Source organism: Dreissena polymorpha, chromosome 3 (genome assembly GCF_020536995.1).
Source record: "Dreissena polymorpha isolate Duluth1 chromosome 3, UMN_Dpol_1.0, whole genome shotgun sequence".
Lineage (NCBI taxonomy): Eukaryota > Metazoa > Mollusca > Bivalvia > Myida > Dreissenidae > Dreissena > Dreissena polymorpha.
In genome coordinates, this window is record NC_068357.1 from 21008777 (window position 1) to 21028733 (window position 19957).

Here is a 19957-nt window from a genome sequence, read left to right on the forward strand (position 1 = left end):
GCATCACACCTTTCATAACACTTGACGACATTCCCACTTTGGACCTTAATTTTGCCTCCTGTAGTCCTTCAAATGTTGGTCTAGTTCCACATTCTGAAGTAGACATGTCGAGCATTATATAGGCGTGATTGGAAGTACTTGGCTGAGACATAATGCTGCTTATTCCTAAACTAATAGAGCAGTTTTATCTGAAATATGTATTAACATAATCGACGATAAAATGTGGTTGGTATAACAAAACAATAAATATGTTTCTGCTTAGTGGAGCATAACTTGTTTTGATTGTAATGATAATTCTACGAAGCATATGTATGTTTCATTAAACATATTTCCTCATGAAATAGCATCACTAATATGAAATTACACAATTTATAAAAGTATTTTTTATTAAAAGCAAAGAATGGTGTTATGCTGTGATACAAAAACAGCACTACTAAATATTTTTTCACTTAAATGAATCCTTCATAAGGTCCGTCCGAAAGGCCTTAACAATAAGTGACCTTTACATTTTTCTTTATATAAGTTTTTTTATAGTTTTATTACTCTGCTTTCAGTAGAGAATCGAAACATCATGTGCAAAATTCGCGAATATCTGTTTACTTCATTAACGCTTCTTGTAAAATCACGATCCTCAATAGGCAATATAGGTAAAAAGTAGTTGAGTATGGGATGTTTAAAAATGATATGCTGGTTATTGTCCTAATCCATATCGTCTTCAGTAGCTACACAAAAGTGGCAGGGATTATATGTACACGTGGTTTTTTGTTGCCATACGTATTATATTGTGGTAATTATCTCTATTCTCAGATAGTCCATATATACTATTGATAGTGTTATTTGGATAGTTGGATAGAAGGAAGATATTACTCATGCTGCTATTTCTGTAAGGTCAACGCCTAATACATATTAACGAATGATTATTTTTTTAATGGTGACGATGATGGTCAAAATGACATTCACAATAATAATTGTAAGTAACCAAGCGAGTCATGTCCGGGATTTAAAAAAAACACTATGTAAGTATTTGAACACGCATTTTTTACGTAAGATGTACACTTTGTCAACCAACATATATAGTTTTCTGTAAGAGGTACCGTGGTTAACTCTAAATTACATATGTTTGCTGCCTAGAGGTAGCGTGGTTTACACAGGTTTGCCCCTGGATGCAGTCGAGAAGACGCAGCGAAGCCTGTAAATAAACTCTAAAAGACACACCCCTTGGTTAATCAACGTAACCATCAAACATGTAGTAATTTTGTGTCGTGTATTAAGTAAACGCCACATCTAACGCACCATTTTTGTATTATATCAACAACGGCCCAATCTATTGATGTGAGATTCCATACGTATTCTCTTTAGATTAACTATTAACAAACATGGATTGACACGATTCGCCTTAGTAGTACAACACTTTGGTGTCAACATCATTTGTGTTGTCGATAACAATAATATGTTGCATTGATACATGCAATTTGTAGAAGTTTGTTCATCCAAATGTTGACTTTTCAGGTTTCAGATTTTCCCATAGGTATAATTTATAATTTCCCAACAATCGCCATTGTCGTCGTGGTTGTTGCCATCATACTATTAATGCTGATGGGCAGTTAATGCTGTTGATCTATCATGAGATTGAAAGCGGTGGTGGAAGTGCTGATGATTATTATGATCATAATGATAATTATGATCATAGTTATCATGATGATGGACATGATGTTATGATGATACATATGTTTATAGTGAGTATAGTGCAACACACCAAAACGTTGGGTTATTTTTGTCATTTCCGGTGAAGGTGCGATTCCAATGTGCATCATATTTAAAGTATGGATTACATTTATCGTTTGTCTAGCGCATACGATTCCTCCTTTTAGCTAATAGGATATATATTTGTATTAATAAAGGTTCCTAATTGAATTACAAATAAACCGTTGCGTATATAGAACATTTGAGGCTGATCGATCAGTATGGCAGCTATGTATCTGACGACTAGCTAGTAACGCACGTGCAGCAAGTATCTTATTGCAGCATCGAAACATAGTAACGAATGTTGGTTCTAACAAATAAACTCACCATATCATAATATGTGTTAGTCGGGCTGAACATTGATACCAAATGCTTACTAAACTGTGATTAGTCCTCAGTATCATACGTATGGGCCCGATTTTCTCATAGACAAACTATTGACCATTTTTGTTTTATGTTTTGAATACGTATAACTTGCATGCGCATTTACGAGTTATATCCCATTCAAGCTCTGTTTGCTTAACGACATCGGTCTATAACATGTGATCGATATCACAGACGCGTTGGAGTAGATGCCGCATTTTGGGAACACAACTGAATAGTTTAAAACCATAGATTTAAGAAGATTAATATAAACTCAATAGCTTATGCTAACACAACTAAGCAAAATAAAATATTGTCCCATTGTGTTCAAAACATACCCAAACTATACACTTTAATTGCAGCTAGTTAAGCAACGAGGGAGTAAACCTAAGATGGTAAATAAATATTGGAAATAAGAGTAACATTACGTTGATTAACAAGTTGTCTAAGACCAGTCTTAACAACTGTAAACCCCATTGAGGTAATTATTCCTAAAAGTAATGAAACCTTACCGTTTTTTTTTATTTCTAAGCTTAATAAAACATTATTAAATTATAAAAATTTAAGAAGCTTGTCCTATAAAAAACGACCGATTGGAGCTTACATGTGTATGTCATTTCTTGAAGTTGTACAAACAGATTTGGGAAATCTACTTTAATTGAGGTATGTTAGTCGTAGAACAGACGTTGGAACATTTAATTCCAGCAGCAAGTTCAAATAAGGTAAATACTTACATATTGTTTTCTGGGTAAATTATTGCAGAAACTTCATTTCGTATGCAACTCAATACAGAGAACTCGAATTATTTAGTAGTTTAGACATCATAAAAATGTAGAATGTGAATCATGCCAACATACACTTATGATTAGACAACACGAAAATATATTTAATCAATCAATCACTTTGAAAAATTCAACAATCATCTATCAATCAACACTTTTATTGATAGATCTTTTGATTCACAACAAGAGAACCCATATTACAAAAATAATATATACCACATATTTAAACCTATTTATTTTAGCTCTATTGCATTTTAAGTACTTCCTACTTATTTGAAACGCTCTGGATTCCGTTTGCTGGGCCTAGAACCAGTACTTTGAGTCTTTGGGGAGATCTAAAGAACGCTCTTTCAGTGGGGATAAAACCGGCGCTAGGCGGACACCATATCCATTACACCAAGGTGACATGTAAAACCACATAAGTTACCAGATGAAATTCGAAAGTATAATAACGATCGTATAAACTTTAGCATTAAAATATCGCTAGTTTTAGATCAGATTTGGGTTTTCCAAAAATGGAGAATATGTTTTTGTCAACTACGGAAAGATAAAATCGTCAGCAAATGCGATATTGTATAATTATTAAAGGACAAAGGGAGGAAATAAAAGGATAAATATAATATAATGTGAGTTTGGGATAAAGATGCCTCGCGCTAACACGGTTTTAAGCCTCGAATGATAAACTTGATCTTTATCCAAAACTCACAAAATATTCTCTATATATTTAATTTGGTATTTATATGTGTATATATTATCTCTTACCCTATCAATAAGTCACACAGATTCAAATTACACGGAATAGCTTTATTTGAATTATATACTACGAAAAGTATATACTAAACATGTGTCTATTTCCTGTAATTCATATTAAAATGACTTATCACAAATTATGGCATGTTTTAAAGTTTGTAATAAAATGCTTTATTGATAAATGTTAACATCGAAACTAAAGAGTTCCAGTATAAAACAAAATCAAATAGAGAAAGTTAACACATAAATAATCCACACTTGGGTTCGAACAAATGATTCTTGGAGTTAATGACAATCGCTTAAACAACTCAGCTATCAGTGGTGTTATAATAAAGCATGTATTTTATACTATAACAAAGTAATCCTCGCATTTTCACAAAATATAACGTTACCAAAAGAACTCTCCAAATAATTAAATCGTTTCGCGTTTGATAGTGTACACTATTTGTATAAATTGAAACACAGCATAGCATATCACATCAAATTAAAACCGATTTTGTGAAAGGACCTGTCATGATATTATCATGATTAACTCTTGACCCATTTGCTGATGTTATATATCTACCATGTAGTATTTACTTCCCTTGATATATTTAATACTGATTTTAATAATGTATGTTTGCTTTAATTTATAAGGGTAGCCATCGAACCAATAACACGCAATAAAAGTATATACAAACGTATGGAGTTCTTATGATTGATGAACACATAGTTTTAATAACCAACATTATGACAGTACCTCCACAGGTTCCATTCTATAGAAAGTAATTGTCAGCCGTGACGGGTTGTTTCTAAACAAACGAGCACCATAATATTTTATGTTCAAGACAGCTCAAATGTGTTCTCCTATTTCGAACATAGTATATTACTTATGAAAAGCTGGGTTTCGGTAATAAAGAGATTCAAGTGTCACAGAGGTTTAAAACAGAACACAAACATTAATGTATATTACAATAAAATTATTCGCAAACATTTTTACATTTTAAGTTATTTTAAAGCACGTGCTATTACGTCATTTACGCTACTACATATATATAGCGCCATGTTCACGAGAATCAATATTACCAGTGGGTATCCTTATAAACTTGAGTTTAATGAAAATTAATCATCTGTTTACAAGTCATGAAACTAGACAGGGCACTTATAATAACATTCATGAAACCATTCAATGCTTTGTTCAAGCTCTTATACAGCATGCCCAAAGTACTAAGTTTGTCCTTCAACAATGAAAACCAAAAGTCCGTGTTACTAAATTATTATTGTAACATCAAGAGTAGAAAAACGCATATTAATCAATATTACAGTTACAAGTCCTCTAAACTTGATAAAATGTCTTTACCTGACCGCTGTATATGTCCTGTCGCAACAGCCAATGGCCTCCGATAATTTATTTATTTCAAAACAAAAGTTGAAAAAAACGTGAGCTGTTTTAATATGTGAATGACAATACGAAACCGAAAGTGAAACCAGTTTTTCAAGACCAATGTAAATGAAGTTAAAAATAAGTGGATTGTTTGAGGAAGTATATTTGATATAGGTGTGTTATTCTTTTGTTTCAGTTATCTTGTAAATGATACCTAAATTAAAGCTGAATGGTCATCTCCGAAAAGTTAAGAACCGATATCGTTTATATTGAGAAAATGAATCTTAAAAAAACAATTATTGATGAATTGAATTACAATTATATAATAGCTGATGTAGATAATTATGTTATTGAAGGTTTTCAACAGCAGCTGGCTGGAGATTTAGTATTCAGTATAGTTAGGCACAGGCATCAACATTAAAAATCATCGATATTTTGCCGCTAAAAACAAAATGCATTTGTTTAGAAATTTGTACATTCAAATATATTATGAGAACAATGTAGAAAATATTCACAATATGTTAATAATTGCAGTGTAATAGAAAAGTATTACTTACAAATTATCAAACTGTCTACATACTGTATACAATCAATAGCGGATTAAAATCCCAACATTATTTTAAGAGGCACATACTATGTTCTTTACTGTCTGGATAACTATGTGTTCGAGACGATCTTTTTTGGCCGCTTTTTATGTAAACGTAATGCGAAACTGTTCGATTTCATATGTATCGCCTACTTGACTGCTTTGCAGATTGTTTCCACAATGCAAAAGACTATATATTAGTGATCTTTAAACCATGTGTACACATTTAAATCTTAAGTTTTTGGGACTAGGGCTTTTATATCAAGTTTAGCAGAGCTCAAATAGATTTGAGGTGGAAAACTTAGAGATAATCTCCAAAACCGTAAGGTTTAACAGCATGTGTACTTGTTTGTGACATTCTACACTATAATCAACTGAGATTAACAAAGGCTTCGCCCTTTGAGTCACATGGCTAGAAAGCCCTACTGTAGGGACTTACATAAAAAACAAACACTGTCCTTTAAAACCGCACATGCATCTAAAATGGTCCCTTGCGAACGAGGTTCAAATTAATGAGGGATTTAAAAGTCGTGAATCCTTTGAAAAGAATCTGATTTTGTTATATTTGGCGTAAATCATAGTAACGCGTCCGTCAACAATAATGTAGATGAGGTACAAGAAGCTGCACCGCACGATTACTTGTTTATAAATAAAGTATGACAAGTGGATCTCTAAATCCTCAAGTCCCGTCTGCACACTCTTAGGTATTTATGGGTTATAAGGTAGATTTTTTAAAAAGAATATTGTGAAACTACGTATATGTAATACAATCTTTACATTATCTTCCTATTTCGCCAGAATTCAATGTTGCACTTTATTTAACTGCATGACAAAACCCTGTTAATCGTTGATTCTATTCTTTGTGCTTACTACTGTAACAATTGTTTGCTTTACATTTGCTTAAAAGAAGCACGAATTAGTAGTCCAAATTAAATGGCGTACGTTGTTAACATTTTCATTTTTATTGGATATGTATTCGTTGCAGAATTAGTAATCGTCATATCAGGTAATATTTTTGTTGAATGTGCAATTAAAATAATTAAGCGTAAATTAAGTAAGAAACAAAACACAGAAACAATCAAATACACTTAAGTTCTCAACGTTATAATATATGGAATAAACGGGTACCGAAGCTGAGTTACGTATGCCAAGTGCTCCTTGGTTTGCCATTTCGAATAATGGTGAACAATTTTTATATTGTGTCAAAAGAAAAAATGAATGATTAAAATATTTTACAATAATTTGTTAAGACTTCGCCTTAAATAGTGTCCTTCACACTCGCAATACGCCAGTGGGCATGATGAAATATCGTCTTTTATCTAATCGTGCACACTAATAATTGCTTCTCGTGAAAGTCTATATCTTTCGACGATTTAGGAATCTCTTTAGTCAACTATTGGTATTTTTCTTTCTCAATAAATTCGAGACAAACGTGCGCTTCTTCAAAATGTCGGTTCATATGCCGCCATATTTACGCAAAAATATATATGTGTTACGCGAGCGTTATGGCAAACGTAACTTTACGTGTAAATATCTGCAAACGCTATAAAATTTACGTTTTGCACTTACGTACGATTTTTGAACGTACGTAGTTCTAAGAAACGGTCCCAAGGACACTTTTAACTTTAGTGTTGGATTGTCACAATTCAAAATATAATTACCGTTCAATGGGTAAACACTCTTACGGTGTTATTTTGATTGAATTATAAGCTTGTACATAATAGTTGCAGATTGACCTGTTTAATGATTATGTTTTAACTTTTTGTACAGTATGTCCTACTATCAATCCACCGTATCAAGGCAACGTGAGCTTGGTTAACGGCACGTTCAATGGTTCTGAAGCGTCGTTTACATGTGCTAAAGGTTACGTCATAAATGGATCAGACGTCATAACGTGTAAAAACAAAACATGGAGTGCACCAGTTCCCGTCTGTCTTCTTTTGGGTAAGAGGACCGCATATAAGATAGATTTAAAAAATGTCATTTTTTGAATAAGGATTCTTTTATTTCCTCGTTCGTTTCCTCGTCGAGGGCATCCCTTACCTCAATACGTGCATAGTGTTACGTGATAAATACTACAGAAAAATATTTGTTTAAGAGTTTGACATTTTAAGGAAGAAAAACAAACACGGACAATAAATCACAAAAGTTTCAGAACATATATACATGTGAAATGCATAACCTAGTATACTTAAAACAATTTCCAGGTGAAAACTTGATACGTCGAGTATAGCGTAATATAAGAAGTTTATGCTGTAGTTTTGAAGTTAATTAACAGTTCTTTCTCAATATTTGTAGTTTATTGTCTGTTAATCTTTTCATCATAGGCATTGCAAAACGTGCACAAATTATTGCTCTTTATATTCATCATAAACAAAATTGAAACATTATTGATTTTGTTTCATATATTTGATTAATTATCAATGTTTGAAAACATAGTATGTAAAATTCTGTACTAAAATAATACTTAAAAATTACATCTTCATTCCTGGTCTTGATTTTCAAAACATTCCCATTTCTGTTTACATTTTGGAAATTTAGTTAAAAAGAATAATACATAACTCTGATGTTACTTTCATAGAATACACAGTATATACACAGTATTTTGAATAGCAAGACATTGCGGGGCCACCTGAACTTTTTGATAAGTGATTGTAGCTTTTTTACTTTAAGATACATATTTTTACTGTAGTTTCAATTTCATTCATAGTGGTCCAAGATCTTTCATTAAGATCTTTTTATACAATTTTTAGAGTTGTCTATGACATCTTTTTACAAATCTGATCCCTCTCTTACACAGAGCTTTGACAAATATAGTCGTATAACAAAGTTTACAACTATTATTTTAAACAAAAGCATAGTAAATATGTCGTTTGTATCGCTTATTTCAAAAGTGTCTTTAAACAGTTTAAAATAGTTCAGCACTCCAACCGTCTTTTTAATCATCTGTTTTATCATTACAATTAAGCATTTTCTCTAGTTAAACATTTTTTATATTAACTATCTCGCCAAAAATGATTGCTTTCGTTGCTCCGTATGTGTAACGTATTTAGCCATGATTTCTTTAGTTCATGTGAATATGTTATCATTCAAGTTTAGACCCCTTGGACCTATAGGCCCTTGTTAAGATCGACCTTGACCATATCGTCTTCGTGTTCAAGAGTCTGACTGTTGATCTTATGTGGTTTATGTTCACACAAAAGTTCTCGTCAGTAATGTTCATATGAATAATTGATTATTGTTATTGTAAATAATTATAGTAAAATAATTATTACAATTTTGTTAAATTGGTGACCATTATTTTATTTCTTATCGTTATTTAAATTGTTCAATTTTATTATTCAGTAACATTGAATAGAGAAGTTTAAAATCTGTAAAGTCGCTGTCCATATTTATTCTGAAGAGCTATATCAATAATTAAGAGAGTGAATGGATCGAAAATTATCCCCTATAAGACAATTTAAAGATCAATAAACACTCAAAATCAAATTCAACAAACACTTCGAAAATAAAGTTAAGCGATAAAAATCAGTGTGCTCATAGCAAAAGCCAAACTTTCAAAGCTACCGGTAGATGTGGTCTGGTAACATTGATATAACGAGTTACAAAATGTTCGTGTTTATGTTTTTGTGGGACAATAATATATATTCCAATTGAATTTTCCGCGACGATATAACAAGCCCAAATGTTTTATTTATACTAACAGGTCGAAGGAGGTTACTGAATAAATAGTAATTTCTGTAATGTGTTATGTTTATGTCGTCAATTGAAGACCTTCCCTGATAAGGGGCTGAGTTTAATATTTTGCGCGAAGTCTAACCGTTTTTAACCCCGCATTGTTTTGATTTTACAGTTCCGAGGTGGCAACCGCGGTTTAAATCAATTTGCTTAGGTTGTGTTGTATTGTATTTGAAATGGCCAGTTGCCTTAAATTAAAAAAATCTATCCTTACACTTATTTATCCGATGCTTATCATCTGGAGTTTCATTATCAGGGGAGCATACATATACGGGACCTGACTGGGTTTAAATGAGGTTATTTGGAAATGACTTCCAATACGGCTTCATTGTGCTAATTTTCGCTACTTGGAGTACTTTCACTCGGTAAACAACTTTATATTTATATATCCTTACAATGAATACTCCCTGTCGGCTCTACAATGTGTGAGTTCCCATCGGTTTTTTGTTTGACGAAAAAATTTATTGAAGGAAACCCGTCCGCATATGCATATGCGGCCAGTGTAGCTCAAGCCCAGCCTGCACACTTGCACAGTCTTGTCAGGGGCCACGCTTTCCGCTATAAAATGCATGCAAGGTTTCGTAGAACCTCCTGAGTATCCTTTTCAGTATGCATAACCTTACCAGACTGTGCAGATGCCGGCAGCATATGGCATAAGTCCCATTTTCGCATGAGGCGGGTTTTTTCAGATCGCATTATGTCCTGTCGGTTACGTATGCGCAATTAATTTCCTTCTATATTACATATACAATAGTTGAAGTTCGATATCAATTCAATGATCAAGCGTATTGCCACTTTATCATCATGCATTATTGGGAAGATAAATGCATAGTCTTTGAAAAAAATGCACGTCATTTAATTCTCATGTTGTAAATCAAAGTATTTAAGTAACCTTTGCACGCACAAAACATGCACTTGATTTAACCTTGACTCTCTCCATGATAAAGAACTACGTGCACAATTGGTATACTAGTATGTTGCTTTACCTAGTTTATGATCAATACAAAAATCGCAATTTATACAGATTTGACCTGTCGACTAGATTTTATTGACAGTTAAGTCCAATATTCTTATTGCCCTTAAAATTGGTTTACAGCTTAATACACACACGTGTAGAAGACAATCTTGTTTGACGGTGAATACCCTACCCTGTGTTGGTGTGGTGATTTAGACAAAGTCACAGTCAAATGACCGTTCTATGTTTTCCTTAGTATACTACTTGTAGTATACTACTTGCATTCACTGAAAACTCGGGGGAAAAACATTTATAGACGGTACATGGCTTTATAATATTTTGTAGTTGTTTCATGTTTTAGATTGCGAGGTACCACCTGTGCCTCCAAATGGATCAGTTCGCCTGATTTCTGGAACGACAACCTACGGAAGCGTAGCTGTTCTTGCGTGCGACACTGGGTATGAACCCAGCCTCCCAGAATACAGCTACTGTGACGTTGACGGATGGACCAACAGTACCTTTGAATGTCAAATAAAAAGTAAATACATACAGAGTATCGATACTATTTTGAAATGCTCTAACAAAAAATGTCAAACGTGTTTGTACCAAGAGTGGAAACAGACTTTTCAAAACAATTGTTGTTATGGAAATAATTATCATGTCAATGTTGGGAGATATACATTCTACATAGAGGTCTATTGATTTTTTAGGTTGTCCTTCCGGAGATTGGCTGAAAATTCCTAACGGTATTCTTACGCCAACCGTCAGTAACATCACTGATTACGGGTCTACGGCGTTAGTGACGTGCAACGTTGGGTACGTTGTGTCTGGTGATAACGTCACCGTATGTGACGCTGATTCAAGATGGCGTGACCACGGGTCGTGTGTTGAAAAAGGTAAAGATTCCGTAAATTAATTCTGATCAAGAACAAAATATAATTATATCCGTTTACTCTCGACAGGCTTTTCATTTAATACTTTTTTTCCAAAATGTATGTACATATTAAAAGTGTTAAACTGGCGAATTTCGCAGGAATAATGAAAACGAGACATACAAAAACAACAACATTCTACAAGTAAAAAAACAAAAAAAATCGATAATTTTCCCTGCTATTTTCCCTGTCTTAAAAGTGAATTGTCGTTTTTAAATCACTGATATTTCCATGAAAACGACAGAACAGAATTGAATAAAATAATATCATCACTCTATCGTCAATCAACATACTTTAATTCTAGATTGTGGACAACCAGTCGTTAATGCTTACATAAACCTCACGTACGTCAAAACGACATTTCGTAGCATTGCGATTGCTCGGTGTCAAACCGGATATGACGTAGATGGATCTACAGATATAATTGAATGTGGACATGACGGCTTTTGGAGGCCAGACATCAGATGTGTTAAAAAAGGTTTGCTTCAATGCACGTTGGGAACCAAAAATGGACTGTTGCGTAGGCTTTAATGTCTTACACGTTCATATTGTTTCTCACATGTTTAAGCTAAATATTTTATATAGATGAGCACGATCCATCTCAAGAAGTGAGATTCAATCTGAAAAATACAGAATGTCATTTTGACAGTTACAATATCGTTCCGCTTCTATCAAAAACGTCATTCATATTATTGTTCTAGGCAACCGGTATTGCTAGGTGTTCTGTGTACACATTTGAGCCACTTGTTGCGTTCTTTGCAAAAAACAGAAAACAAATCAGTCAATGAAAAAAATTAAGTAAGATTTGCAAATTTAAATAAAAAATGCTATAGGAACACTAATTTTGCGTATAGGCACGTATATACCATGTATCAAACACTATTAATCGAATGTATAAATGATGTTTGTCTAGCATACCACATACCAGAGTGCCCGGCTGTTGATCCGCCTATCAATGGCAATATAAGCTTCAGTAACGGTCCATTCAACGGCTCAGTGGGGACACTCGCATGCAAGGAAGGGTACAAAATAAGTGGCAAGCAAACCATAACATGTAGTAATGGCACATGGAGCGGACAGAGACCAGTTTGTGAACTAATCGGTAAGTTAAGTGCTTTCATTTTCTTAAAGAGGTATTTGGAAGTCGTAATTGAAATGATAATGGTGTATCTAGACGCAACAATATCAAACATTACATTTTGTAAATGTTTTTAAAAGGTTTTGCCCAAATGCAACTCTTAAATATAAGAGGACAGTACACGCCGACCTCATATCGTTTCGTAGTGTTCGTTTCCTGAAGCATCGTTTCCGATATGATTTCATGTCGGAATTTGCAAGCTGACCATTCATTTTAACTACAATTTATACACTTAACAAATATACAACATGATACATGAACATACAGAATACTGGGTTATTTTTGAATACAGATACGTTTATTTAGCATGTTATTCGCGTAAATTCATGTGAAATTACTTTGCTACAGGAAATTGGTTTTGACTGATCAGACGTCGTGTATATATTGTACCACTCATACAAATAGCTTCGAATCCACCAATTACCTGTACGTCATTAATTGTACAATATGTTGCTAGATTGCGGATCGCCTGTTCCTACTGCAAAATCAACTGTGACGTATGGTGAGACTAAAGTCGGTAGCAAGGCGGTTGTGGATTGTACAACCGGATATGAGATAAATGGCGCCACTGATACGATGATGTGTAGACAGAACGGAACTTGGGGTCCGGAAATCACGTGCTTTAAAACAGGTCTGTTACAATAGGTCAAATTCATTGGTAAAAAAATAAGTTTTAAGAAAAAGTAGTGTGCTTGCAACATTGAATTATAAACGGTACATATCATGTGGTAAATATTTTAAAAACACTGATAACCGTAACTTTTAAACGTAAAGTTAAGACAACGTTTGCCCTTTGTTTTCCTAACAAAGTTTGTAACTTTCATGGTGCCGAACGAAGCTATATCAAAAACCATAACAAGTCTAAAATCTTCCATTTGTTTTGCAGGATGTACCGACCTTCCAGCTATAAACAACGGCAAATACACTTTCTACGCCGACAAAATCCGAAACAAAACAACGGTCACGTTGGCATGCAACAATGGGTACACGTTGTCCGGGGTCGACTCGTCTGTTTGCGATGGGTCCTGGAGTCAAATCGGGTTATGTGAAAAAATAAGTACGATGGATCCTATACGTAATGTGATTAAACAGAGTTGTACATTTTTTGACACTTTAAATGCGACCATTTGACAGATGTTTTGATACATCCATTCTTGCCTTTTTATTAAGATCGATTCCTTAACGATTAAGCTTAGCCACGCCACATATGTTATATTTTGTCAGGATGTCCTCCTAAAGATTCCATGACAATTCCTAACGGGGCAATCACACTTAACGCGAAAGACGTCACCGACTACGGATCCACGGCTTTGGTAGCGTGTAGCGTCGGGTACGTCTTAATGGGAGAATCCATCACCACATGTCAAGCGGATAAAACGTGGAGTGCACATGGATCGTGTGAACAATGCAGTAAGTACGCTTTCAATTGTGACCAACTGGTTAAAAACATATGCCCCTTTTAGAAAGGATTTATTTCAAACGTATAATATGGGTCGAAGATTGTATCAAGTATGTGTTCTTGATCGATACTAGTTATACAAACAATTAGTTTTGTTTTCAATCGCAATCACCTGTTTTAACTATGTTATTATTTGTTAAACTTCTTTTGAGCAAGTTGCTTTTTATAGAAAGCATGTTTTGAAACTGGTTTGAAAATATCGCCAGTAAATTCTTCATTGACAAATTTGCCAGAATAAACAAATCAAATTCACCGTTTTGGGGACAATTTTCTCGTCGTGTTTCAGCAAATCCAATGGAACGTACTGGCGATTATCCACAGGCATATACCATTTCCGGCGCTAGTGTAGGAGCACTTATCGTCGGAATTATCGTTGGCGTCGGTTCGACGGTTGTCTACATGAGACGAAAATCTCCTGTACCCAAATCCGGTCCTAACAAACCGACGACTGCTTCTAGAAATCTGTCTTCTGCTCAGCGTGAAGATGAGTGTGACCAGACCCAAATGACAGGTAAATGCGAGTGCTGCTATAGGATGGGTTCGAAAGTCATCTGTTATAAACTCTTATCACAGATCAGATTTCCCTATAGTGATTATTTTCTATGCAATGACGCCACAAGGGATGACGCAGATGCTTATTTATCACATGCTTTACCCTGTTCCCCATGTAATACAACCATTACATTTTTTTTATATTACACATGTGAAATACAACATTTTTAAGAGTTTTCATTAGCTTAGTTTTTCTTTATTGACCAATCGCATTTTGTAATTTTGCTGAAATGACGACACGAAATTTAAACAACATTCGGGATTCATCATTATGTTTGCGTGAATATTTGTTTAATTTGCTCATTTAAAAGCATGTGATAAACAATTATCTGACACTCGTTGTCATATCATACCATATTTTATAAAACTCGCCCAGGAAATTCGTTAGTAAGCTCGCCAAAGGCTCGCTTACTAACACAATTCCCGAACTCGTTTAATAAAATATGATATGATATGACAACTCGTGCCAGATCCTATATATATATGAGATATTTGTTGGTTTCGGTACAATCTGGATTTACATTAACAAGTGATATTTAGAAAAATGAAAATGTTAACGACCGACACAGCCACGAGCGCAAATTTTCTTTTATATGTAAAATAGTGAATTGAAATCAATAATCATACAAAAATTAACATATTTTTCTTTGTATTGTATAAGTTTTTCCTCCGTTTACTACCAGTAGGTTAAACTGGAGAATTTCGAAGGAATAATAACGCCGTGATGTCAAAATAAATAAAAATAACATATCACAATCAAACAGTCGATCAATATTATCGGTAATTGTCACTATTGTAAAGACGGTATTTGAATATCTTCATCACTGAACTAACTAAATAATTCAAGAAAAAAGTTAGATAATAATGGATATTCAGCAAACTGTATTTTAGACTATTTATTTTACAGATCGAAATAAACCAAATAACGAAAAACAACAGAAAAGCAGGTAAGTACAATTTGTCCATAGAGAACGCCTGTTTAGTGTCCACTATCAGGAAGACAAATTATGTCTAACTCCTCAAATGTTAAATACATGTAGTTCATAGCTGACTCGCTTGTTTATGCAAGATATACACAGCCTCACGGCTATACAATAAATGAAATCAACTTAAACGTTTGAAATAATTATTTTTAAAGTCAACAGTCAACTGATCTTAAAGCGGTTCGGTTTAAAGTTTTTTTTCTAGGACAAACAAGTTGAGAAGAGCGCAATCGTAGTTTGATATCAGTTTTACTCAATGAATAATTATGTTCATTTTGACAGCAGACGATTTGAAAGAAGAGCTTCCGTTTAAATACCCCATTTTTAATTGTGTATTGTGAGTTTTATTACTTGTTTCATACATGCCAGTGACTGTTCTAGTTGTGAATCGTTTTCGCAGGGCAAATGACGATACTCGTGTAGTTGTCAACTCTATATATGATTCTGCAGGTATGTTTTCGCAGCCCATAAATAACATCTTATAAGTAAAATGTACCTCGGCGTATGTATCATGTACTTATTTCAGGTCAGAATTTAGCGGAGGATCGAACCTGCGACCCCTCAGTATGGCACCAATGTTTTTACACTTGATACCGAACTGTTTATATATACACCATAGTGGCGTGTCTAGTCTTTATAAACAAAGCGCTAGGCACAGCAGGATTCATAGGTCTGATTATACGAACGTTTCAATTTATAATACTGATTATGAGGAAATTTTAAATTCGTTATCTGGTTATAATACAGTTTTAAACTGTTTTGCACACGTGTCAAGTATAAAATATATATCTTATATTTGGCACGTGTGCAAAACAGTTTCAAACTGTATTATACGTGAATATTCAATTCGTTATCTGATTATAATACAGTTTGGCACACGTGCTTTATATACGGCATATGTATAAGAAAGTTTCAATTCATAGAACTTCTATGCCATCAAACTATAATAGCCCATTTTAAAGGTAACTATATCAAGCGTGTGTTTGCATTTTTTGAAACTAAAATCACAAACTTAATGGCAATTGCCTTATTTTTTAGAGAAAGTCCCTTCTTATATATTAAGTTCGCATAGCTCATTTTGTATACAAATTGTAAACATGTGCATTATGAAGTAATAAACCTTCGCAAACCTCGAAGTTTTCTAAAAGCTTCTGTGTATTTCTTTTGAATTTAAATAATAATTATTTCTGCGCTAAAGCTTTTTGTGTTGTAGACATTATGTCACGCTTGAAAAACGTTACTTGACCACTACTATACTATCGTTATGCACCTTTTAATCTATTCAACTATCAAATACCAAATAAATGTATGTGCACAAAATCACGGAAGTTGTTCATGAACATCCAAAGTTACTTACAGTGTTAATAAAATTTCCGCAATTGCACTCAAGGCCAAAACTGTCCAATATCTAAGCCGGTCAAAACGCATTGTTTTAAACGAGAAAATATGCATTTTAATGCTTTGAAATGACATTCAAAATAATATTGTAATTGTTAGCATTTTCTGTATTCCGTTCTATATTTTACAGGTGGAAACCCACAACAAAGGTATAACAAACTTTATTTAAAAAAAGCTCGACTCTGGAAAAAAACACATTGCAACATAATTTATTTAACTTTCTTTAATGTTGTATCGAGGACATGTGTTGTTTTTTGTTAATTTCCGATTTTGATTTTCTAGTTGTTATAGAATCAGTTTTCTTACCAATAAGGGAGTCTCGGGTTTAAATGTATCGTCCATATGCTGCAATTAATTTATATTTCTTGAAAATATCATTTTTAATAAATTGTATTATATTCACCCTAAGCTTAATATGTTCTTGTTTATACTTTAAGACCGCTTACCAATGTAATCGCCTGCAAAAAAGCCTTTAAGTAACACGTATGAGTTATAAAAAACATCAACAAATATTAGAAAATTTCACAAAGGTGACGTTTGTAACAAATAATTCCAAGTAGAACAGCAGGTACAATTATTCCAATTTGCCGCTTTGTCCGTCCGTTCGTTCGACCCGTTTGTTTTTCTCAGTAACAACTGGTGAGGATTCAATGAAGCTTGTGTGAAACATAATATTAATAGGAGGCTTCATGTACTTGAGGATTCGCGCACTAATCCAGGACTTTTCACCGAAATCATTTTGTTTTCAGAGTTATCGGGCGTTTAAGATATCTAAATACGCGATAAGCTTTACAATTTCATATCTCAATAAACTGTTGCCAGAATTCATTGAAACGCAATCTTCGAAAAAAAGTGTTAAAAAGGTGTACAACTTCTAAGTTTAGAACAAATTGTAATAAATAGTTGGTATACACACTATGATATAAGTTTGCTCTTTGTTCATCTGTCATACCCCCCCCCCTTATCCCCAGTTCATCAGCTTAAGAGAAAATAGTCAAAAACGTATATGAGATGTGATGTGATATAAGTGTTAGTTCACCCGGTCTGTTGACAGTAAAATAATCCAACATCTCATTGGCGTCGCACTCAATAGCGACGACTCGTATGTAATGCGTTTTTTTTTCTCGCTTATGGGAGGAGAAGTTATTTTACGGATCAATGTATATATTTTGTTGTCAGAATATCTTGCATAGTGGTGATTTTTTGTGAAAATTAGTTTAAATAAGTACTGCATTTGTGCCTATTACATTTACTACAACATTATTTGCCAATAATGCAAAGCTAATTCTTTTAATTAATAACTGATCACAGGGACTGGCCAATAATAAAAGATCACAGGGACTGGGCAATACGCGAACCGGTGAAACTTTATGGTGTTGTATACAAACAAAACATAATCAAAATATATTTATTTTATGGTTTTTCTTACAATAGCGCAGACTTTTGCTGTTCGAGTTTTGGTTAACGCGTATTTTCTTCAATTTTACAATACCGGCTATTACACGGTTTACTGCTTTATTGATAACCGTAACACTACAGTCACTTACTAATATCTTAGTTAGAAGGTGATTTTTCCAGCGGTTCCGTAGTGTAGTGGTCAAAAGCTCGCTTCACAAGTGAGAGGCCCAAGGTTCGAGCCCCAGTAGAATGAAATTATTTAATTTGTGTTCTATTTTAACTTTTTGTTTTGATGTAGACATGTTAGTTTAGTTTAAATAAATACGCTGTTTTATTGTAACCATTTTTTAATTTTAGTCTGCCCATGGAATATATGTGTGAGGGGATGGGCTCCTAAACACATTAAAACTTGAACAATGTTTTCATATCAATGAGTACTCAACCCCTATCGTAAATGAGCAACGTAAGAATAAGTTCAGAATCATCTCCCTTGAAGTTGAGAAAATATGAAATTACCTTTACAAGATGAAGCAGATTTTTTAAAACCTACACAGTTCTGTTCCATTAATGAAAACTGCACACGGAAGCCACTTAAAAATGAAACCAATTAAATAAAATGGAATATGAAATATTTGGGGGTCACAACACAAAATCGTAGATAATGGTTATTTGGGGGTTATAACACAACATCATAGATAATGGTTATTTAGGGGTTATAACACAAAATCATAGATAATGGTTCTACCAGTATATTTTTCTATTTTGTTTAAAATAATCGGCCAATATATTAAAATTTACAGTAGAAAAAAAACGTTCCATGTAACTTCATTGAGTGCCTTTTACTCAAATTTCCGACGCCCTTTGATGCTTTGCATCAATAATTATCTTGTTTGTTATTGCATTAGGTAAAACTTCTTACAAAGACAGCGAAAATGAACACTGACTACTTTAAATCATGTAATAAGTGTGACGCAGTTGCACGAATGAAATATTATATTAATGCAAAAGTGTATCATATGTCATCTCAAACATTAATACGTCAGACCAATCAATCTAGAAAACAAATAAGTAATGGGTCAATCCCCATATCATAAGTTAGTATTAGAAGCTCCATTATTTATTTCATAACCTCTATTGCATACCACATGCAACTCGTGTTTAGCTCATTATATTGTTGACCGGCGTGAACTCTGTGAATGCATTAAGCCCAAGTCTTACTATCGCCGGTAGAGCCCCGTTCCATCCCGTTTTGCTAACGCCGGTCGACCGGCGAGAAACGGGATGATTCCAAGAATTTTTTTAACGCGGTCCCGGTGCCGCCCTGGTTGAAGCCGGTCAACAGCCCGGCAGATGCCCGGTCAACCCTGGACTAGCTACGGTTTATCCCGGTTTAGCCCAACCAGAGCCCAGGTTGTCGCCGGTAATGCCCCGATGGAGCCCCGGTGAAAGCCGGCAGCGTCCCGGCAGAGCCCCGGTATGCCGTAACTCCGCCGGCACTCACCGGGGCTAAACCGGCATCAGACGCCGGCAGAGCTACGGCAACGCACCGGTTTAACCCCGGTCGTCGCCGGTAATGACCCGGCGGAGTCCCGGTGAATGTTGGTGGCGTCCCGGCAGAGCGCCGATTTACCGATGTACCGTAGCTAAACCGGGACTCTGCCGGCATTCACCGGGGTTCAAACTTGGCACCACCGGTTGTTCCCGTTGCCGTCCCGGTTGTCGTTGCCTGTCTTTCCCGGTGACTCTCGGTTCTTCCCAGAGGTATTAAACATTTTAATACTTTCCCGGTGGAGCCACGGTTGTCCCCGGTTCATACC

General features: G+C 34.5%; 2 protein-coding genes across 2 annotated transcripts in view; one reads left to right on the forward strand and one right to left on the reverse strand.

Moving 5' to 3' along the window:
* LOC127873236 (signal transducer and activator of transcription 1-like) overlaps positions 1-19957 on the reverse strand; it is a 186333-nt gene that overhangs the window by 86126 nt on the left and 80250 nt on the right. The gene's annotated exons all lie outside the window — the stretch shown is intronic.
* On the forward strand, positions 5996-19604 carry LOC127872073 (CUB and sushi domain-containing protein 1-like). Its single transcript, XM_052415405.1, has 13 exons — positions 5996-6014; positions 7358-7531; positions 10642-10818; positions 10991-11176; positions 11517-11690; positions 12126-12314; positions 12808-12981; positions 13237-13407; positions 13575-13760; positions 14096-14320; positions 15269-15308; positions 15745-15794; positions 16873-19604. Exons 1-13 carry the CDS (start codon positions 5996-5998, stop codon positions 17001-17003), a joined length of 1896 nt encoding a protein of 631 aa, XP_052271365.1. The 3' UTR covers positions 17004-19604.